At 38.0% G+C, this 24,281-nt stretch overlaps 2 protein-coding genes across 8 annotated transcripts in view; one reads left to right on the top strand and one right to left on the bottom strand.

Moving 5' to 3' along the window:
* The window catches only part of prrt4b (proline rich transmembrane protein 4b), a 31,945-nt gene extending 23,638 nt beyond the window's left edge, over positions 1-8,307 (top strand). For all 4 annotated transcript variants that reach the window (XM_079622453.1, XM_079622455.1, XM_079622454.1 and 1 more), the window contains exon 5: positions 5,244-8,307. In XM_079622453.1, coding sequence (XP_079478579.1) covers positions 5,244-7,243 — 2,000 coding nt within the window. In that variant the 3' untranslated portion in view covers positions 7,244-8,307. The remainder of the gene's footprint in view (positions 1-5,243) is intronic.
* On the bottom strand, positions 8,272-23,997 carry impdh1b (IMP (inosine 5'-monophosphate) dehydrogenase 1b). Of its 4 annotated transcripts, none has more exons than XM_079622460.1 (16): positions 20,480-20,799; positions 18,807-18,905; positions 18,660-18,734; positions 15,055-15,103; positions 13,748-13,849; positions 13,591-13,665; positions 13,278-13,484; positions 11,906-11,993; positions 11,530-11,729; positions 11,202-11,292; positions 11,023-11,118; positions 10,714-10,857; positions 10,485-10,629; positions 10,130-10,273; positions 9,966-10,049; positions 8,272-9,865 (listed from the first exon to the last, which is right to left on the bottom strand). In XM_079622460.1, the coding sequence occupies exons 2-16, from the start codon at positions 18,902-18,904 to the stop codon at positions 9,844-9,846; spliced, it is 1,620 nt and encodes a 539-aa protein (XP_079478586.1). In that variant the 5' UTR covers position 18,905; positions 20,480-20,799; the 3' UTR covers positions 8,272-9,843. The 4 variants fall into 4 exon arrangements, with proteins under 4 accessions (XP_079478586.1, XP_079478587.1, XP_079478584.1 ...); XM_079622458.1 differs by lacking the exon at positions 20,480-20,799 and adding an exon at positions 23,405-23,971 and having other exon boundaries at positions 8,319-9,865; XM_079622461.1 differs by lacking the exon at positions 18,660-18,734 and having other exon boundaries at positions 8,279-9,865; positions 20,480-20,916.
* Between the last annotated feature and the right edge of the window lie 284 nt (positions 23,998-24,281).

Below are 24,281 nucleotides of genomic sequence, written 5' to 3'. Positions count from 1 at the left end.
ATGATCAGCCTGTCAAACACAAAGCAGGTCACCTTTCTGGAATTGGAGAAAATGCCTAGCACAAATAAATAAATATAAAAATTTTAATAACCTATTTTTATTTGTACTAATAAATTGAATCTGAGATGACATAGACAAAGCTATATCAAAACAATCACTCACAATGCATTCTGGGATTGCCTTCTCCATGAAGGATGTGTGATGTGGCCAAAATGAAGTATAAATGGAGTCTCAAACTAGTTTAGCGTGAGCATTTAGACATTTTACCAATTTGTTCATTAGTGTTATTATTGTTCACTTAAACAAAAACTATTAAAAACAGCTGTTAAATAATATTAATTGAAATAAAGCTGAAATAAAAAATGAAATCTTAAAAATAATAAATGTAGCCTTTGGCAAGTAACTGAAACAATGTTTAATTTGAAGTGCTATAATTACTAAATAGAAATATTAAACTAATAAAATGAAAACAAAAAATTGCTATATATATATATATATATATATATATATAGCAATTTTTTTGTTTTCATTTTATTATTTTTAATATTTAAATTTATTTATTTATATATAAGACTAAAATAACACTGTTGTTCATCAGCAATTATCCATCAAGATTAATTTCCGTTTATAATTCTGTTGGGCAAGATAAATGGCTCTTCACAGAGTGACTGAAACAAAATTGGCAGCCATTGTAATCCATAAATGTTCCCAAAAACATGCTAATTGATAAACTACAGGCCAAGTTCGTGGTTGGTGAAATGAAAGCTATTTAGTTGAGTGACAACACATCTGAACAGACTTTGCGGGTAAAAACATTTTTCTATCCACAAATGTAGTCATAACCTAAACAATTTGACATCTTTATAGACTCACCCAGGGTGGAACAGTCAACAGTAGACCCTGCCTATCATTTGAGCCGAATACCCATTAACCCCATGCGGATCAGTGGAGTCATTTGCCTTTGGTCTGCTTCCTGTCCCCTCCTGCTTTCGTCCAGTATGATTACAATGCATGACCATAACAACATTGTTACAAAACCCTCTTGGGCTTATAATGTGAAATTTGGCCTCCTATGTTTACATGCCTGTTCTCTTGAGGCATTTTGTTGTGATAGATCCACATACTGGGTGTCATTGATTGTGGCTCCATTTGTTACATGGATCAGGATCATTGAGATTTGATTGATTCCTGGACTGAAACTCTGGCTCGCTGCCATACACTAGTAATATTTTCCACACCCTAAGGGTGGAGGGCACACAAGGGCGAAAGGAAATAAAGAGGGAGGACGTTTGAAGCTCCTGCCACAACAATCCCTCTTATCAGTGCTCTGCCTTCTCGCCACCCTCTTCCTGTGTCTGCCCACCACACACTTTCTCTTCATGTCAGACTGACACACAGCACACACCCTATAGTTAATCAAACACTAATTATTCTCATCAAGAGAGCTGGACCCTTACTAAAGCCGTTTTTCACGCCATCCAGATCTCATTCGAGTTAGATTGACATTTGATAGCGTCTAGAAAACCAGATACCACCACGCGGAGTCAAAAATGTATTTCCATGCTGGTCTAAACTGGTTTGACTTTGGACTAGTTGGTAGCTAAATGCTGGTCTTTTAAACAGAACAATTTAATTTATTTATACAAATACCTGTACGCACACACGTTGTGTTTTCATGTTTTATGGGGACATTCCATAAACATAATGATTTGTATACTGTACAGACTGTATATTCAATCCCCTTACACTAACCTTTCAAAAACCTTTTTACATTTTTTACAAAACATATTTTAGTATGATTTATAAGCCGTTTTCCTCATGGTGACCAAAAAATGTCCCCACAAGGACAAAGATTTCGGATAAAAATTATGAATTATCAAAGCAAGAATAAAAATATACGCTTAGCCAGTCAGCAAAAATATATATTGGATGAATCAACACTGGTTGCACAGTCTTGTGCAAACATTGGATTAGATTTGTACTGAAAATACAGTGAAAACTAACATTGTGAATTATTTATTGCAATTTAAAAATAGCTATTTTGTATTTTAATTAGGGCTGTCAAAAGATTAATCACGATTAATCACATCCAAAATAAAAGTCTGTGTTTGCATAATATATGTGTGTGTACTGTGTATAATTATTATGTATAAATACACACATATTCATGTATATATTTAATAAATATTTACATTTATATACTGTATATACATTTATATAATTTACATTATATATAAATATGTTATATATAAATATAACCAATTTTTCTTAAATATATACATGATTGTGTGTGTTTTTATATATATAAATAATTATACACAGTACACACGCATATATTATGTAAACACAGACTTTTATTTTGGATGTGATTAATCGTGATTAATCTTTTGACAGCCCTAATTTTAATATAATTTTAAACATAATTTATTGCTGTGATGGAAAAGCAGAATTTTCAGTAGCCATTAATCCAGTCACATGATTCTTCAGAAATCAGTCTAATATGCTGATTTTATGCTCAATAAACATTTCTGATTATCAATGTTGAAAGACTTCAGATTTTCTGAAGACTGTTCAGAAGAACAGCATTTGTTTAAAATATAATTTATTTTTGTAGTAATGTAAAAGTATTTACTCTCACTTGCAATCTTTTAAACTTCTGTGTAGAAAACTGTAGTGTATTCCTCGAAAAATGTTTTTGTTTTTATTAAGCAAATGATGCAAAACGTCAATAAAAAGTTAGCATACATTTATATTTGAGGCCAGGGAAATACAAATATCAAAAGAGGAGATTGAATTAACAGCGTCTATTTTATCTTAAGAATGCAGCAAAAGCAATATATTAAACTTATAATAAACTCTTATCCACAACCAGATACAATTTCTGTATAAATAAATTGTTTTTGTATGTACGTCACATTCGGTTCAGCAGTTTACACAACAATGCCTTAATGGGATTTGCACAGAAATTGTTATGTTCATGCTGCTTCAAAAAGACACATTAAGAATGGATATTTTTCATAAACGAACAACATAGAGCATAAAAAATACAGAGTTGAACATCCTTTCAGACAGTTATATTGAAAAGAAATCAGGTCAGTGTATTCCGATGAGCCAAAGTTTGTGGCGAACAGGAGGACTTGACTGTAACCTATATTTAATGTAAGTGGATAAACAGCAACCTCGATGTCAAGCTATACATCTAATGAGTGCTGCTTGGTGGTTAGTGTTGTGGTGGTTTTGATTAAAGGGAAGCATCTAATGAGCAGTGTGCGGCTGTTACACACACGCTACCATTAATCAAGGGCAGCTAGGTTTGATTATCTACTCCCACCATCAGAAGAAACACTGAAAGCCAATGCTCACCACTGTCTGGCACAATGTCTATATTTAGTCAAAGTGGTGGTCATCCGCCAGAGAGGCCAAAACTAGTGCAAAAAAATACCAGACCCATCTTTGGGAATGACCCATGTCTCTGCGTAGGCCTATGCTTTTTTAAAAGGAGGAAGGTCATAAAGCAGTTAATTTGGTTTGGGTGTAACAGGAAATTGTCTGTCACTACCCACATATAAAAGACTACAGAAACAACCCAATATGAGGCAGGGTCTCACCAGCACTCAACAACATCCAGACATGATGTATTGGTTGACCTTACAAATGAGAAAAATATGCCTGCCTTTTGTCTTATGTCTTTTATCAATTCATATTTGTTAAAACGGGGATGAGGATAGGGCAATAATGGCATCCTTATTTAAATGGTTAAAAAATTACAAAAATAAATGTATTGGATTTTTGTTGGTTTGTTTAGAAAAATGTGCTCATTTGACACAGTAAAAGTTGGCATCAGCTATTTATCAAGGTATTTATTCACGCATTTATACAGGTACACAAATGGCTCCCGTTTTGTATAATTGCCTCCATGCTTTGTCACAGGGTCTATTAGAAAGCCTGATCATGGCTGCTAAGATGAGTTATGACTTATCTGCTCTGAAAAGGGTGTAATTAGATGTGTCAGTCTTTTAAGAGCAGACGTACATCTCCACACTGTTGTGCACAGGATTGATATGGCTGTGGAAGCTAATATCATCCATCTCATATGGATTTGCACATCAGTTGTAAATGCACGGTAGGGCAATCCTTCCTATGCAGGGGGATTTAAATGTTTTGAATGTCTTATCACATTTTACAGTGGCACATTAGATGCCACAATCAACAACCCTGTGTGGGTTTCTATAAAGTGTACATGCTGTACTTTGATGTTAGTTCATCTGAGGACTTGCTTTTGGATTACTTGTACATAACTTCCAAAGAAAATGTTTGGTAAGTGTTAGGAAGCATTTGCAGAATTGGAAATGGCTGTCACATGGAACTTCACATGCTTTTCCAACTCTGTTAGGCTAAGAAACTCTAATGTATGTAACACCCCTCAGCAGAGCCAAGCCACAGAATCCAAAACCTAAAACGGCAGCCTCCTCCCACAGTTCAAGTTCCGTTTATTTCAATAGTTTGTATCCTCGGGTTAAAATATCATATTGAGAGCTATTACCTTTAATATGTTCAAAAAACATTAGATGTGGAGTTTCCCAGATTTGGGAATCTAAACCATGTTTTTCCACTATGAAACATGCTTAGCTGGGCAGACACCTCAGAAATGTCCTCTAGTGGCGATGTCGACACAGAAAAACAAATCATAGGTTGTCAGAGATGTTGGTGACAGTAATGACTGCCTTGGTTGTCTGTGCTGGAATAACCATTTTGTATACACTCTGTAAAAATAGGGCCCAATGTACAAAGGAATTTTCAGTATTTATTTCTCCACAGGTGTTTTATCCATATTTTGAATTCCGCATTGCATTGTGTTGTGTTTCAGGGTTAAAATAAATGTCCATAAACTGGAAATTACAAGTAGCTTTTCTGTTTTTCTACAGGTTATTTTCTTTGTTTATGTGAATTATGCAGCTAGCTTTACATTCAGCTTTTACATATAAATTGGTCATATCATGGGGAATCAAGTTTTACTCATTCTTTTGAGATAAGAGTTTTAGACATTATTCCTTTAGTTGTTTTTTTCCTAGGGTTCACTTATAATATAAAGACATTAATGATATCACCACTTTAAAGAACACTTACATGACACTAATATTAACACTTAGAAGATGTATAAAGGCATATGTGTAAAGCATATTTTTTTATATATATAGTTTCTTCAGTTACTAATAATACAATATGTATGCTCTTCATTTCAGAAATGCCCACCACTATGTCTGAAGACTGGCTCACAGACCTTACTCAAGAATCTGCGCTCCCCGACTGCAACGCGGAACGTTCTGGAATCTGCAGTTCAAGTGACACTTGGCCCACCACTGTCCTGAGCAACATCAGCAAAAATGACAGCACAACCACTGTCTCCACCAACCTCTCTCAGAGTCCAATCCTGTTTCCAGCCTCACCAATGTTTGTGGCACTGTATTCTGATTGGAACAGTGCCCTGGCAGCATGGGGTTCGGCATGGGAAGCACACATATACGGCCTGGGCACTGTGTTCTGTCTAGTCGCCCTGGCCTCCACCCTGAACCTTCTGTGCCTGCCCCTACAGTACCCATCAGGCTGTGGCTACTTTGCTCTGGTCAGTCTCTGCCTGATGGCCGCTGGCTGCACTAGGGCCTTTGCCCTATTGTACGATGCGTACGGATACCAGGACCGCATGGCATCCACAGAGGCCTCGCTGTTACTTTATGAGGCACCATTCCCCTGCATAACTGCTGCCTTTGGCCTAGTATTCCTGCTCCTGTCAATGCGCTCTCGTATGCAGCTATCCTATTCCGCCTTTCAAAGACCTTGTTTCCTGGCCTGCTTGGTGTTTCTGCACTTTGCTGCTGCCTTTGGCCCTGTTGCATTACTCCATGTTGACCAGCAGGTCTACCTGTTTCTGTCCTTGATCTCTAGAGGTGCCTTTGTGGCTCTGGCAGCTTTCCTATCAGCTGCATATTTTGTGTTCTACTGCTACGTGCGTGCTGACTCCAAGCATATTTATCATCTGAACAACACATCACCGACACCAGCTGAACGCTACAACCGCTGCCCATTTGCAGAAAGTCGAGATTGGGACCGGGCAGCAGCTGCAGTGCTACTCTCTGCTGTCTTCTCTCTGGCTTGTGCGGGCCTGCAACTCTATGCCATGCTGCATGCTCTCGGCATTGCTGGAAGTGCGGAGTCCTTTCGGCCTTGGCCGTGGTGGACTTTCCAATTCAGCTGCCGAGTGTGTGAAGCAGTGGTTTGCCTCACACTGGTTCTGGTAGTGGCTCAACCAGTCTACTGTTCAGATCATCTTCCCCAACCAGGCAGTTGCTGGAAAGATCTTCTTACGGCAAAGTCACCTATCATTCCTGGGAGCTACCAGTGGACTCTATCCCAGCAGGAGAAGTTGGCCATCTGCGATCCAATTGGGCACGGAGAGACAGAGTGCCTACCCTTGTACACATTGGTGGATGACCGTCTCAGCAGCTTGAATGGCCTTGACCTTTTATACCATAGCAATCGGGCATTGGCCTATCGTGACCTTGACCTGGACTTGCCCAACACTGGTGCCCCTTCTGTGGGTTCATCCTTTACCAGCGACTCCACAGCGGACCTGCGCCCTCCATCGCCCATAAATCTGCGTCGAAGCATTGATGAGGCACTGTTTAGCGAGTCTCTATTTCCCATGAGTATCTTCAGCCCCTTACGACCCTTCACCTCTAGTGACCGCTCCCTGAATGGTAGAGAGACCAACTCCAGTGGTGCCCAAACACTGAGAGACACTCTTACTCCTGATCCAGGCTTATACCGAACATCTTCATGTGTGGAAGTGCTACCCCAATTTCCCCTTCCTTCTCAAGCCCTACCAGATGGTCCATCACTGGGTTTTCCTCCATCTCCATCTCCCTCGCTGTCATCTTCCACTTGCTGCTCATCTCCAGAGCGCTGGAGAGGCAGCTCCAGTTCCTGTTCCCTCTACAGACAGTCTATGGGTGGCTCATCTCTGATTTTGTGCTCTAGTCCAGAAGGACATCATCCACCACCCTCTATCCTCAGTGGGGGTTCCAGCCATCAAGGGGGAAGCTTACAGAGACCCTACAGAACATTAAAGTCAGAGGAGAGTCTGGACCAGCAATCAGAGTTTGACCAGTCTGTTCAAGAAGAATTTATCAGTGTGTGCAGAGAGATTGATGCTCTTAGCGTCTGCAGTGAGACTATTGACCTCTAGGGGGAGACCTTTACTTTTAGACACAACCGAATGATGTAATATGATGATGCCAAAAGAGTTTCAGTGATGTGATGGGCAAGTAATGTGCAGCTCAGGTGATTTGGTGAGTCTGTTTGCCAAGGTGTCAAACACATTTGCTCTATGTAGACATACAGGAAAATGTTTTGTGGACCAGAACTGTGCCAAATGTTTCTTTTTGTAGGGGTGCTTGTTGGTTTGTCAGGTAAGTTCTCCAAAGAGATGGATTCTGAAGTCAATATCCTTGTAAAGGTTTAAGAAGTGCCACCGATTACCAGAAGCTTAGGCAGATTTTGTACAAAAGTTTTTTGATTATTGATAAACAAATTTGTAATTGTAAAAAAAAAAGTGTTTCAGAGCTTTTCAATGCTAATAGTGATGTTTGTATGAATTTGTATAAAATCCCTTTTTGGTCTATATGATTAATACTGTTTGAGTGCAAACTACTGATAACCATACTGTAAAACAAATACTATGGATTATAGAATCATAAAATAGTTTCAAATTAAATGCTGTATAACCTGCCAAATCCAATTTTATAATCTCATAATTTTAAATATTTAGAAAAGGTCTTTGTGCTTCTAGTCTTTAGCTGCACTGTTAATTCAAAATCCCTGTTGTTTGTTTGCAACAATGCATTATTATTTTGAGGGCCTAAACAGCTTTATCAACAGAGGGGAAAAAGTATCTTTTAAGAGTCAGAGAAGGATGGAAGTACTCTTGCAACACACTCTGCTGATAATTTCAACATCAAACTGTGCTATAGACTGCCATTTTATCCTGCTTATAGTGTATATTTGATATAAACTACACTTAATGAATAATCTGCCAGGTTTTACATAGTTTTCAAATACTCGTAACACTGTTACTCAATACATAATAAAATTTTAAAAAGTGACTTTGTACATTTTATAGTATGCATGTTCTGAAAACATGAACTATGTGAGAAACTGCTGATACATCTAATGTTAGTCATTTAGAAGCTGTTGAAGATTTTCAATAAATATATTGAAAATTGACATTTGTCCCATGCAGAAATATTTTACATAAAGCAAACCAAAAGAAACTGCGCAAGTTAATTTTTATTTCTTTTCAATAATATTGAACAGGATAAGCAACCACAGTTGAGTACACTGCGGTAAACAAACTTGGCTCTTGAGTTGTCAAGACTGTGACTGGGCAAAGCAACATACTAACAAGCAACATCCAGTTGATTAAAGGATGCACACCATGTCTTTGTACATTGTCATACTGAGAATGTTGTACAGAGTGGATAATAGTCCACACATCCAATGCTAAGAATGCATGATATCTAAACAAAACAAAAATCCTCTAGTGGAAAATGCAAAACAAATAGTACTGAAAATGTATTACAAAAACACATTTAAATTCATATGGATGACATGCTTCATTTGGCAGTGATAATAATATGAAGCCATAGGATCTGGCAAGCACAAGTGGTGTGTTTTGGGTTAAGACAAATGTGTCATTTATTACACAATACAAGGCATGTCTCCGGCTCACCCAACACGCCAAGCTGTAGGGGACGTTTCGATGACATGGACAAATTATCCTGAGAGAAGACCAGGATACTCACAGCATTTATTTGGCTTTTATAGAAGAATAATTGTCAGTTAGCAAAAAAAAAAAATGCACTTGACAGTTATACAAGTAATAGAAATATTGCCATGTTATGGCTATTAAAAAAAGCATGCAAATTAAAACTCTTATACCGGTTCTGCACTCAAGAGTCGCAACTGCAATAACGTAGATCCCATAATCCATATTCCGTGTTAAAAATTCCCAAAAGCCTGCATTATATAGTCAGCCATCATTACCTGACCTTGATCAACAAACCCAGTTTGTTCCAGCTTTTTGGTCAAAAATAATCCAGACACAATGTATGACACTCAGAGCAAATATGTATATCTATCGGTTTTGGTATAATGATTTTGAATATAAATCGTACCGTTACAGGACGCGGTATTGTGAACATAGAGAGATCCGTCTCACTGATAGTACAATAGACATTTAACCATCACAAAATTGACAATTGTCTACATACATCTGTTTACTGCCTTCGAAAATAAAAATATATCATATAGCATCTTCAGCTGTTACAAATCTACTACAGAAAAGATTGCCTCAAGTATAGCTGGAGCACTTGGTTTCACAGCAGTCATCATTTTGCAGGTGGATATGGAGATATAGAAATTGATGCTGCAACATGGTCGAATCAAGTTTGGGAGAAAAAGAAAAAAAAGACCTTGAAGAATATTCGCTCCAAATGCCGTCTTGTTTTTACCGGTCTGCTCATGAACAGATGCAAAAACCCACACTCAGGCAGCTTTTTGGCAACCCTGATGCTCCCTCGAGTGCAACTGCCATGTTTTGGGGGATTGAATTCGTTTGAGGTCTTGCTCTCAAACTCATTTAATACTTCTCTTCTCCATCTCTCACTGTGGTGGTTGTGCCTGAGGAACGGTGAAGAGCAGAGAAGGGGTGCTGGCAGGGTGGGCTAAGTTCTAGGATTTGTCTGAGGTGTTTGGTCACTGCTTCCCATCCGTGTTCTGCCCATTCCATTAGTAAAGACGCTTCTCATAACTATGGATACAAAAGAAAATAGTTTCAGAGAGTGATACTGATCTTAGCTTTGACATATGAAAGCACTAATGTAGAGCACTGGCACCCTCTGGTGACTTACGAGTGAAGTCCATGTACACCACCCTCGACCTGAGCAGACATGGTCCTCTTCTCGAACTTCAGCTCGCCAGAATACATCATGGAGCTAAATATGTAACAGAGTAGGAATTTTTATAGTGCATAAAAACAAACCAAATGCACAATAAAACACGGACACGTACTTACCGGAGCACAGAGAGGCTTTTCGCGCCAATGTCTTGGCAGCCGTGTTGGATTCCAGCAATGAGGTATGGAGCAAATTTATGGATTGAGCCTTTATCCTGCACAGAGCCTGAAACTCCTTGAGCCACCTTCACCTTGTCACCCTCACTGCCAAGACAGCCAATCAGCACACAGAAAGAAAGGTCATGTCATGCAATGATAATAGATCATATACTGCACACGGATTCACATAATATTTTTGTTAAGAACGGCAGGCTGTATGCCGCACAGTAAGATAGTATTTCATACTGTGCTTCCTATTACTGAATAATTTATGTCCATTGAACAGTGTACTACACAAACACACACTACCACACACCTGAAGTATCGTTTTTGGCTGCTGGTGTTTTTCTCCATGGCATCTAGTGAGCCCATTCCTCTGTATTTCTTCAGCCGCACCCCATCTGAAAAGAAATACTCGCCTGGAGCTTCTGTGGTGGCGGCCAGCAGAGATCCCATCATCACTGCAGATAGAATACATTTGTTTCATGTAAACCGATATGTTTTTTTTACTTTAACTGTTAAAAGTGAACTCCAGCAACAATTACCTGTCGATGCCCCCAGGGACAGGGCCTTCACCACATGGCCAACCGTCTGGATGCCACCATCTGCGATGACCGGCACCCCAAATCTTCGAGCGTATTCTGCTACCTTATACACGGAGGTGCCCTGAGGCCGTCCGCATGCCATGACTACGGGAAACAGAAATGGACACTCTTCAGTAAGTTTTTAAATCCTCACAACTGTAAATCCACATTTTAAAGCTTATATTTTATACCCTAGGGGTTTACCAGTTTGCATCCCAGGCAACATGTGTGTAATATGTTGAATGTATGTGTGTGAGATTGACTCCCAACCTTCTTGTGTGATGCAGATTGAACCACAGCCCATTCCCACTCTCAACGCATCCACACCTGCGTCTATCAGGTTCTTCGCCTGAGCAGCTGTAACCACTGCAGAGAGAGAGAGAGAGAGACTGAAGTCAGAGAGAACAAGAGAGCAACTGCTTATTGTAGTAATATAATCTTATATTCACCATTTCCTCCCACAACCTGCAGCTCTGGGTACTTCTGCTTGATGTAATTGATCATATCAATCTGGTATACAGAGTTGCCTTGTGACGAATCCTAAAAAAATAAAAATGATATGATATATATCATATAGTGGCGCAGATACTTCACACTTCACATTTAATAGAGAGACCAAAATAATGTCCAACAGTTTTGGCTTTACATTTATAATTGAAGATAATCCCCCTTCAAGCATTAATAAAACCAACGCGGAGCCCCGGATTTAATTTTTAAATGTATAGTGGCAGAAAGACTGACGTTTTCTTTATAACAACAGCAGTGGCTTTGACTTACCAGAACCACTACATCTACCCCAGACTGCGTGATCAAGTCCAGGCGGTATTTGTCGTCATCACGGGTGCCGATGGCGGCACCACACAACAGCTGTTTGCGAGAATCTTTGGAGGCCAGAGGATAGTCCCTGTTCTTCTTCAGGTCTGTGCGGGCTATTATGGCCACCAGTTCATCCTTGTCATTCACGATGGGCAGCTTACCTGTACAAGTAAACAAACATAACCTATTGAGACCTTTAAAAAGGGTTAAATACTAGATTAGTCCTGTGGGTGGAAGAAGTCCGAAGGGCTAAAAGTACAATTAGATACTTTTAGAATTCAGTTAAATGGAGTATAACTGCATCTGATGACTATGGTTTGTGTTTGGATGTTCTCACCTTTTTTGCTGCGTTGCAGGATGTCATTGGCCTCTTTCAGTGTGACACCAGCAGGAGCAACAACAAGATCCTCTCTTTTAGTCATGGCCTAGGAAACAATTACTGTTACACAGCCATAAAGGTACAGCATGCCAAGCACTGATATTATAGTACATAGTAACACTACAATAAGGCTCTATTTGTTGACATTAGTTACCTATATTAGTTACTAAGATCTTTTTGATTAAATCTGAGAGCTATCTGTACCTCTATTGACTGTACCTCACCTCCAAAAAGTGACCGTAAAACTAATCCATGTAAATTGAGTGGTTTTGTCCAAATTTTCTGAAGAGACATGATCACTTTATATGATGAACAGATTGAATATAGGCTTATTTATTTTATTTTTTCTCATGTTACGCAGCACTTGAGGTTCCTCAATAAAATTTGTTCTCGCACGTCAAGCAGGTTCAGTTAAGCTTCTGTTTATGTTCGCTGATCAATGTTTAAAATGTAAATATAAGCCTAAATTAAATCTATTCATCAAATAAATTAAAAATCGATCGAGTCTCTTCAGAAAATTGACTAAACTGCTCAATTCATATGGATTAGTTTTACAATCTCTTTTATGAACTTTTTGAAATGTGAAAATGGTAGTTGCATGGCGGTCAATGGAGGGACAGAAATCTCTCAGATTACATCAAACAGATGAACGAAAGTCTTAAGAGTTTGGAACAAGTGAAGGTGAGTAAATTACAGAATTTTGGGGTGAACTATACCTTTAACATGAACTAACAATGAAAAATACTTATAAAAATGTCAACATTTACAAATATATTTCTAGAATCAAAGTTTATATCTGTTGATAATATTATTTAATGGACCTGAGCTGACAATGAATATTCGTATTATTATTGAGTAACTTTAACAAAGATTAAAAATAATGTAACAAATGTATTGTTCATTGCATTTACCAAAGTTAACTACTTGGACATTATTGTAAAATTTTACATTATATTATATGTACTCTAACATTTACATTGCCATTTAAAATAGTGAGATTTCAATTATTATTTTTACATCATGGTTTCCACAAAAAAAATGCTATTTAATAAGCCTTTTTCAACATCAATAATATTAATAAATGTTTCTTGAGCATCAAATCAGCATATTAGAATGATTTCTGAAGGATCATGTCACACTGAAGACTGGAGTAATGATGCTGAAAATTCAGCTTTGTATTACAGGAATAAATTACATTTTAAAATGTATTCAAATAGAAAAGTTTTTTTTAAATTGTAATGATATTATTTCACAATATTACTGCTTTTACTGTATTGAGACTACTTTCACAATCACATGATCACTTTCATGATCACAGAAGCAGTCTTACCTCCTCTAGGGGTTTGGTATTATCTTTCTCAGACAGGAAATCGATGTCTCGTGATGTGACGATGCCGACCAGTTTGCTGCCCATCTTGCCCGTCTCAGTTATGGGGATTCCAGAGAATCCATGTCGAACTTTTGCTTCAAGTACATCACCTACAGTGTGACGAGGACTCAGGACCACTGGATCAGTGATGAAACCTTGCTCAAACCTCTGCAGGCACAAAGAGACCTCGACATCAAATATGAATAGGTACAAACACACACACAGAAAACACCAGCCTAACATTAAACATTTATGAAGGGTGACGCAGTCTTACCTTCACTTTGCGCACCTCGTTGGCCTGAAACTCTGGGGTGCAGTTATGGTGAATGATGCCAATTCCTCCCATCAGCTGAGCAACAAGTCATAAGCATACAAATTAATGATTGACAGATGTCAGTCTAATCAAAAAAGGGGATCTAAGAGGAACTTACCGCCATGGCGATGGCCATTGAGGATTCAGTAACAGTATCCATAGGAGAGGAGATGAGTGGGGTCTTCAATGTGATCTTCTTGGTCAATGCTGAGGTCAGGTCCTTCATAAATCATCATAGAAAAACAAAAAATGTAAAACATGATTTCTGTGAATAAAACAAAGGTGACTGCATTTTGACTGCAGTTTTATGTCTGGCCACTAGAGGCAGAAAAGCATCAATATCATATCAGAACTACTTTAAAGAACACCACATTATAATTCTGCAAACCAAAATAATGAAAAGTGGGTGGGGATAAAATAAGGTGGCAGTGAATGCCCGAAGGCCGTGACCTTCATTTATACACCAGTCCTGAGAACTGTTCCTCTAACACTGATAAGCTCGCAAACATTCCCCTTGCAACCTTCTCCGTGCTAACAGCCAAAGTTCCCAAAATATGCTTTCACATTCACACCGGTGGGGGAGAGTGGCCTCATGGGAAAACAGACACCATAGTGGGAAATTTTCCAAATCTATGATTCAGTGAAACTGAGTTTGTGAGGTCTCGAAGAAAAGTCAGACACGAAGACATTAAAGCTGTTATTACACCAGCCTACGCAAACCCAAATAGCAGTTTCAGTTTCAATGTTAGTCATAGTGGCAATTGTTTTTGTTTTGAGCTTCGACCTCAATTATTTCATTATATTCAAGGGATCTTTAAAGCCCTACTGTGTGCCAAAGGCAATTTTAAAAAAAGAAAACAAAAAGATAATACAGCAGAATGCTCAAAGTTCATTAAACTAATGTGTGTAGGTGGATTATTGCATAGAAAAGAAAAAACGGAACACAATTCAAATTAAGGGGAGAAAAAGCAGCTGGTTTACGAGAAATTCAAAAGTGCTGAATCAAGTGTTACAAAAGTACAAATAGTCACAATAAGTGAAGTGGGAAAATCATTGGTCGCATGCAAAATGTAGGACTAAATATTACATTTTTGATCATTAAAATTAGGTAATTGCTATATATAAAAAAAAATGTTTACCACAATTTTAAAATACATATTTCAATAGACCCTCAAACTTTTGACATTATTTTAGAATTGTAATCGTTTTAATTGTAACTGTTACTTTAGTAAGGGCCATGCAGACATTTGATAGATTTAAAACTAGCAACTTTTTAAGCTAGGTTACAGTGAGCAATGAGACAGCCATTTAGCTAAATATAGTAAGAGCAGAGAAAACAGACGGGTGGTTTAAACGGACACGTCATTATGAAAACAAACCGAATGAGTGAATGAAAGTGTGGAGGACACAGGCTAGACGACTCACCACTTCATCTGAGGTGAAGTCAATGAAGCCAGGCAAGATCAGGAAGTCACTGCAAATGAGACGGAGAGAGAGAAAACAATCAGTGACCAAGAATCAAATCATATGCATTCTCTTGGAAGAGAAACGCAGTCAGTTTTAAAAACACTACTGTTTAAAAGCTTGGGGTCTGTAAGATTTTTTTATTAATGTTTACGAAGAATTCACTTGTGTTCACCAAGGTTGCATTTATTTAATCAAAAAATACTGTAAAACTTATGAAATAATAGTAATACCGTTAAATAACCGTTTTATATTTGCAAAACTGCTGAATTTTCAGCATTGTTACTCCCGTTTTAAGTGTCACACGATCCTCCAGAAATCATTCTTATATTCTGATTTGGTGCTCAAGAAAAACATTTCTTATTATTAATGTTGAAAACAGTTATTAATATTTTTGTGGTAGTCATAACTTCAGGATTCTTTGATGAACAGAAGTTCAAAAGAACAGCATTTATTTGAAATTGAAATCTTGGTTGCACTTTTTTTTTATAGTATGTGTACGTAGAGTGTACTTGCCTAAGAAAGGCCTTGGGAATAAAATGTAACCACATGGTTTAAGGTTAGGTTTAGGGGTAGGTTCAGGGTTTGTTCCTAGTTATAACCCAGTTATTGTAATTACTAATAAGTACATAGTATGTACACGCAGAATAGGACTGTAAAATCGAGTGCTACCGAAATCTTTAACAAGTCTTTACTGTCACATTTGATCAATTTAGTGCATTCTTGCTGAATAGAAGTATTAGTTTCTCTTAGAAAAAAATAAATATTACTGACCTCAAACTTTTGAACAGAAGTACATATCTCCTAAAAGTTAAATTTGTCAACTTTTACCATTTAAATAGCCTCAAACCTACCAGACATGAGCATTTATTTTCATAGGGAGAGGACGTTTCAATCATTCAAGCATAATGAAAACCTGATGCTGACTGCTTGATTCATGACATCTTAAATCATGAGAAGCTCAAGTGTGGTTCTTGAGGTGAGCTTGAAAAAAAAAGCGTCTGAGGCACAGGCACATTCTGACATGCCCTACATGAACCAAACCTTGCCCGGCCTAATACTGAAATCTACCGATTTTACTCATACAAACAAAAGGTAGCTGTCTGGCAGAGGATCCAATGGAAGAACAGAAGGATCATGAATATTTCATGTGCATGTAAAACTGAAAAGGGAGAGGCAGAGGAAAATTTAAGGACATAAACATATTTTCCCTGTCGCTCGCTTGTGGTGGGCTAAAAAAGGAGTTTGTGACGGCTGGGACAGGGCGGGGTGTCTCTGCGTCCACATGTGCTTGGCCACACACACCTCTAAACATCAACAACACAGGGTGTGAACATCAGGAAAAGCCTGAATAAATGTGGCTGTAAGGGCAAAACAGACAGCTGTCCTGATTAAATGTGCTAAAATCTAGATCTTTAGCCAAACAAATCCAAGAATTTGCTGAATAACACAACAGCTCTACAGTCTCTCTGGTGGAACAAGAAGTCTCAGTTTTAGATGACTCAGACTATAAACTTCACTAGACACAAAGACGGTACAGACTGAAACCCAGACTCCCTGCAAATATGCAGAAGTACACAGAGCCAAACTTCACCAAAGACATGCTGACTACCGCTTTATACCAACCAACTCTGAACAGATCCAGGTAACATGGTGATCCACTAAACCTACATTCACATGCGGTATTTTGATCGATTTCTATACTGTCTCCTAATTGTTCAGCTATTAGGTTTTAATGAGCATTCGGTCCGACTGAAGCGGTTCCATAATCCAGTTGTGGCTTCAATGCGAGTTCAGTATCTCCCGATTATCCATACTCAGTCAGATGTCATTTCTCTTCAGAGTAATCCACAGCATAACTCCTATTTCTTTTCATTTAACATCATTAGTGAAGTCAGTCTGCCTCCCTCTACTTTCATTCATGGCTTAGAAAGAAACCGGTTCACATTCAACGTGTATGTTCTTTCACTGACTAAAAAAGCCAATTGGATTTGCATGGATTTTTGGTTCTGCAGTTTTATTTCAAATGATTATGCTCAATGAGCATGATTCAATAAGGAATAGGAGGCAGACATCTTAGCCAGTTGGTAGAAACGGGAGGCTTTTAGCTTAAAACAGACCTAGTCCTTTGCTAGTATAAATTTAAAACAATATTTTTAGTTTTTAATAGTTTACTATTTTGTTTAAATAAATTAAAAGTCATAGTATACTATGAATAACTTCTTATTCATAATACATTTATAATTTTGATTCATTCTTAAAGGGACAGTTCACCCCCAAAATAAATTATGTAATTTATGCAAATAAAAATAAAATAAAATGTCAGGGGGTTTTCCCCCATATAATGCCAGTCAATGGTAACCAAAACTGTTTTTCAAAATTATTCAAAATATTTTCCTACAGAAGAAAAAGGGTGAGTAAACGAAAGAATTTTCATATTTAGATGAACTACCCCATAACATTTTTTCAAAATATGTGCAATATGTTTTTAAATCAGATTTGATATTAATCTAGGTGCTGCCTGTTGAAACATTTTAATGTAGTTTGAGCTGTTTATCAGTTAAATGCACTAATTCAATGAACAGCTAGCCTCATAGAAGATCCAGATTGTGAGTTTTAATGTGGCAAAAAAACATTGAAAAGGCCTCCGAGTCGGTTAATGTTATAAAAGTACAACAAACCTGCAAAGTAACATATAGATGAGACATCTCGCATCAATACAGCAGAGGTCTGAGCCTCATGTGTCACATGCCCTACAAAGAAAAAACTGTGCAAACACTCATGCGTGCGTTACACAAATCGATTCAACACACGCATGCACGTGTCAAATCTATGGTGGGGGAGTCCAGTCATAAATGTGTTTTCTCTATCCCCCCACCCCCCCTCACATGAGGCCAGCGTGAGGACAGTCATGCGGCCCACGATGCATCCCTACACGCTTTTGATTACAGATAAGACAGTTATAAAGCTGGACCTTTCACCTTGTAATCTAAATCGTAAAAGCGGCACTGTTCATGAACTCCCTGTGTCCTAAAGTCACTCATCAGGTCACAAGTTTGACTCCGTTACAATGAATTAAGGCTACAAAGAGTGAAGACATTCATATACATAAAGTCAAACATGACAGCATTTACTCTCCCTCATGTTGTTCCAAACCTGAATGACTTTTCTTTTTTTTTCTTACAATGAAAGTCAATAGGGTCCAATTCAGTTTGAACCCCCAACGTCCTTCAAAATATTTACCGTAGTAAGGCACGAGAGTAGGAGAGTAAATGATCATTTTCATTTTTGATTGAACTATCCCTTTAGTTTCTTAGAAAACCAAATCAGCTTGTATAAATTAATCATGCAAACTATAAATACATAAATATAACCTGGCTTAACCAGGCTAATTTATATAATAAATATGGAACAGATTAGAGCCGAAACAATGTTCCCCCACCAGTGATTGAAAGCCAAATCTTTTTGATTGTCTCCCAACAGCAAGGACCCTAAATAGACCATCCTGACTAGATACAGCTGGAACATCACTAGAAGATGATGTCATGAAGGGCTGTGTTACTCACTTGTAAGTCATACCGTCCCCCATAGAGCAAAGCTCTGCCGCCGTGAGTCCGTCTCGGACAGACTGCTGTTCTGATCTGTAATGTGGATGCCCATTACATACGCACAGAGTATCACTCAGGGAGAGGAACCCAATGAAAAGTACTTACTTGTAAGTTAGACCATCTCCGATAGAAAAGAGCTGCTGGGCAGACAGTCCGTCATCAGGGATATATCCCGTACCTCCACTTATCAGATAGTCTGCCATACTGGAAATGGAAATGCACAAACACAACCTGTAAGTAACGCACAGTTCTCTTCAGTGCCAACCAGCCACTTTGCTTTTGATCCTAAAGTCCAATCATCCAAACACTATTTATAGTGGAATGAATTCTATATATAAAGCATGTAGAATTTACACTAACTTCAATCATTTCTGCACACACATGACTGCTTAGAGTGCAAACAGTCTAGTTCCGCAAGTAAAAAAACAATTCATTTTCTCCATAGGGGAATTGATTTTTAACAACTTCCTACTGTGGCCTACAATGTTGTTAATCAATGGTATGTGCTTTTGTTGAAGAAGCCATCAGTTTGCACTATTTCAACTTATCTATTAAGGAATCATGTTTAATAGGAGAATTCTTGGAGAAAAACTACATTACCCATGATTCTGCAAAGGAAGCTCCACCAATCAAGAGAACTTTTTTGAAGTTAGGGGAAAACTACTTGAGTACATTACATGAAAATACTATTTCTGTCTTTCTACCTCAAAAATTTTATGTGTAATTCAACATGTAGCATGCCATTTCGTAGAACATTCTACAAAAATTCACCGAAGACATTTGACTAGTCTAATCAGGCAAGTTGAGCTCCAACCCTAAATAAACACACCTGAACTAGCTAATCAATTAAAATTAGTTAAAACCTGCAGACAAGTAGTTTGGAGCTGAACTCTTCGAGCGGTGGTCCTCCAGGCGCAGGTTTGGACACTACTGGACTAGGTTATAGGTCGATATCTGCTAATATTTTTTTTTTTTTAAATACACTGTGATGCTGTACTTTGTGCCAATGGAGTTAAAATAGTTCATATTTGGTTATTTTGAAGTGGGTGTTTTTATAAACTGTGCCTAAAATGTCACTGTTTTTATTGATTCTGGCTGAGGTCGATAATCTAAATGCCTAAGTATCAGCTGATATGCAGTTGTTTTTAATCCATAATCGACCAGGCGCTAGATTGTCCCATAATATCCCATTTTCCGGTCTCTACATAATTGTCTATCTCAATTTGTTTTTACGGTCATTTTAAATCAGCACTATTCTTTTGCTGATTTGAAAGCTTGTACTCCAGGAAATGCATTTCTGATCCATTCTATTTTAGTGAAAAGCACATTCATAAGGGTGTCGTCACCAGGAAGCGTCGCAGATTGTCTATATTTAACCACATGTTGCGATGCGTGGAACATTAAAAATGTTGGCAACAAGACGTTTGGGTTTCATTCTGAAAACACTTGATTGACAATATCGATGCTGCGCGCATTATTTCATCTGCACGTGCGATATAAAAAATATAGCGAACAGATGTTGACACGTGCGCACACAGACATGCGTAAAAAAGACGATTAATCATGGATTTTGTCTTTGAACGCAGTAATACACACTCGCACTACTGGCCCGCTGACCTACATTGAGTACATTAAATGTAAATTAGGGAAACCCGGAGTCTCCATATCGAAATCAAAAGTAAACTTTCACCTGGTGAATATTTTCTTTGTTTAGAGCTCCTCCTATAACACATTTCTAAAATCAGCACATTTAACATGATACAAATATGAATTCAAACCTTCTCTGTAGATGAGCACGCGTGTTCCTGGAGCTGATGCGCGTCAGATGGAAAGCCCAGTTTACTGCTATCTGTGTGAGAATGTTATCTAAACCCGGTTTATGTCTCTATACAGACTATTTCCCCAGTTTTCGGATCCTTCAGATGGTCCGGTTTGATTTGAGGTTTTGTGATGAGTCTGGCTTTATGTGGAAAGCGAGGCAGACACAGAGAGAGCGCGTCATATCCTCACAGCTCCACATCCACGTGGTGAGGCGACGGCATGGTTAACTCTTTCATTACCGCAACATTAGTCTGTATTCATGTATCATGCTTACCCTAGTGAACGATTTGTGCTGGGGAACGATTAATCGCATCCAAAATAAAAGTTTGTGTTTACATATGTGTGTGTAGGCCTACTGTGTATAATTATTTTGTATGTAAATACACACATGCATATATTTAAGAAATATAAATTATGTATAAATATATATACATGCAAATAATTATTAACTATACTGCAGTACACACATATATTATGTAAACACAAACTTTTATTTTGGATGCGATTAATCGTTGCCCAGCACTAAAATAAATTTGAATTTGGATATTTTGTATTTGAAATGCATTTTTTTATGATAAGAATACTATAAATACATTTACACATGTATGTACTTAATGTGAATGCCCTGCAATTGCTCTTTTTTGGTATACTTAACTTAATCTGCTAAATTGGAACAACTAATTTTGTACTTAAGTTATCTGGAAATAGTGCTTATGTCCAACTAATTGTGCAAAAGTGGAACTATTGCAAGTATACTTTAGGGACACTTTAAATATCTTGCATTTAAAGACTGATATTATACAGAGATCATCCTATCCTTACTAATAGTGATATTAAAACACTTTTAGGCTTAATATCAATAAATGTGCATTGTGCAATAAAGCGCCCCAAATAAAGTTTAATTATAATATTTATATCGTAATTCTCAAGCGATACATATGTCGATGCGAAATGTTAATGGATTTGTAGTATACTTAGTAGGAAAAAAATGATTCTAATTACATTTTTGGTATAAGGTTTTTGTTTGTTTTTTGGTCAACGACAAGGATGCCCAAGATATTAAAAAGGTGAAATCTTTTAAAGATATGCTTTAAAACACACGTGCCTTGAAGTTCTTGAAATGCTATTTTGTATTTGTTGTTTTTTTTAAAAAGCTTTTTTTTTATAAATTTGGTTTAAATACTCTTTTATACTTTAAAGGGGTTTTCTTGAGTGCATGTGAAGATAGACACGCTGCTGCCCCACAAAAATATCAAAACTTAAATAACCTGTTCATCATTGATTTGTATTGAAGTCATTGTCCTTATGAACTTCTTTTTTTGTTGTCTGTTTAACATTTTTTTTATAATTCAGACATATACATTTTTTGATAATATTCTCTCCTGTGTAATGAGAGGACTTGAATAAATGCGAAAGAAGCCAATGACCCATTTCCATAATGTTATATGCAGAGACGGGACACATGGAGGCCTTGGTAATTGTCTAGCACCACTGCTAGATTTAAAAGTCAGTCACAACCACTTACCAGCCAATTGCTAAAGGATGACAATCCTTAAGGAAATTTACAAAATTCCCTCCATTGACTGGCCAGCACATTCCCACACGGAAGCACAAACTAATTGTGATCCCATCAGTATAGTCGTTTAATATGAGTATTAAATTATTTTGTAAAAACAAAACGCACTGCAATGCTTTAGATCTTTGGTAATCCATTAAAGGTTCTTGTAACCATGTTAATTATTTCCTTTATCCATGTTCCCTGTTTTAGACATTGCAATGCAGCTACATGTTAAAGTTAGCATGAAGTGGAAGTTGCGATTTTGTCTTTCCTTCCCTATTTTGATGTCTCAGTGAAAATGTAGGACGGGACTTGATTTTGTCCATCAGAAATTGGATCGTTGTCATTAGTTATTGCTGCGATGGGCCTACTGCTCTGTTCCATAAAAAAATAAAAATTATCAATTTTGATTTCATGGTGACTTTAAAACTGACTGATTATAGCACTTTAATGTGACTCGTGATCAAGTCTGCTGTGTTTTGCTTTGGTTTGCATTCCAGTCATTAACATGGGTATAAAACAGCAATTTGTTCTCCCACGTTTGTTGGCATGCCATTCAACAACTCTGATTATAAAATACCCATTTAATGTCAGAGGCTTATTACTTTTCTGACACCCCTCCCCCCCTAGACCCCATGATTCCCCAGGGAGATTTAGACCAGCAGGGTGAGATGGGAAGCACATGTGAGTTTGTATCATTTATTTAGACAAGTAAAGTCACAGTACAGACAATCAGCATGGCTCCATTGCCTAAAAATAGGTGTGTGTGTGTGTGTGTGTGTGTGTGTGTGTGTGTGTGTGTGTGTGTGTGTGTCTCAGAGGCTGCAGCCATTAAAATCCCTGACCCTCGTCTCCTCCCATCACAACAGAGAGGTGAAGCGGTACCTCACCATATGTGGGTCAGTGGACATGTGGGTCAGAATATCTTCCAGCACCAGCAGCTATTTCAGTGTTTCTGACCCATTTGGACTTTGTCAGGACTTCACACTCACTGGATAGCTGGAGAAGACCTGATGCTGTGCCCAGAATAGCTCTTTGAAAGGCCAACGTTTGTTGACCCTGCATTAGATTTTAAGATTCAATTATACAAGCCTATTTTATCCCTTAGTCTTGATGGTTTAAAGATTAGAGATTAGAACGAGCCTTGCATTTAATTAAATGATGACCGGAGGGGATTTAGCCTATATCTTCCAAGTTGCATGCATTTTAAAGAAAGAATCAAGCACAGAAGAAATTGTGAGGCTCAAGTCTCAATTATCACGACCTATATCGGATGTAGCTTCTATTCGTGCCAATAACATTTCTGTGACTTTTGTGATCTTACCTGTCCGGAAAACCAGCTTGTAAGCACTTCACCGTGTAGCGTTGGGCTGCAGACTCGTATCCGCGCACATGAGGGACAGCTGGAAAGCCATTTGGAGAACATTCACTGTTCATCTCGTGGTTCACCTCCTGTTTAAAGTCTTCTGGAATCCCCTCCATCTCTGTCCGGTTTAGGTATAAAGTCTGTGCACTGTTCATTGCCAAAACAAATCCAAGACCAGTCCAAGCTAGTCTCGTGTGCAAAAACAAATGATGGTCTCTGAATCCCAATTCAAAGAGGCACAATCATGGATCCAAGATTCAGAAAAAAAATTATTTAACTACTAATCCTAAAGTGATCTATCTCCCTGTGAGTTAAAAAGCACTCTCATGTCTCCGGGATCCCGTGGTTGGTTGTGTTTGATGAGGTGAGCGGTTAGTTTTGCTCTGACTGAGCTCATAGCCAGGGTGAGCGAGTTCCCAGGAACTGTGGATCCGAGCTCTATACGCACCTGCTCACATGGAGACAAGGGTGTCGCCTTGGAGATATTCCCACCTCTGAATCCCTCTGGCCCGTTTGTGTTCAAGTGCTGGTATTATAGGAGGACCGAGAAGGAGGGATTTACAAATAAACTAGAGATAGTAAGAGAATGTTCAAGCCTGAGGGTGTTCCGGACTAGGACAGTGAAGAAATAGAAAGCAGTGTGTTGTGCTCGCGGTCTCTCTTTTGTGGCTTTAGTTCTGTCAAGAGCACATGTCACTCTCACAAAGAGGATTGGAGATTTAGACCTGGGGACCATTAAGATGAGAAAGGCACTTCAGTATAAATGTGTGCATATAGAGCTGCTTCCGTGAAAGGCATAAAACAATCAGAATAAAGCAAACTCAAAACAAACAAC

This window comes from Phoxinus phoxinus (assembly GCF_949152265.1).
Source record: "Phoxinus phoxinus genome assembly, chromosome: 9".
Classification (NCBI taxonomy): domain Eukaryota; kingdom Metazoa; phylum Chordata; class Actinopteri; order Cypriniformes; family Leuciscidae; genus Phoxinus; species Phoxinus phoxinus.
The sequence above is the reverse complement of the archived record's forward strand: the minus strand, read 5'-3'. Positions and strand labels throughout refer to the sequence as shown.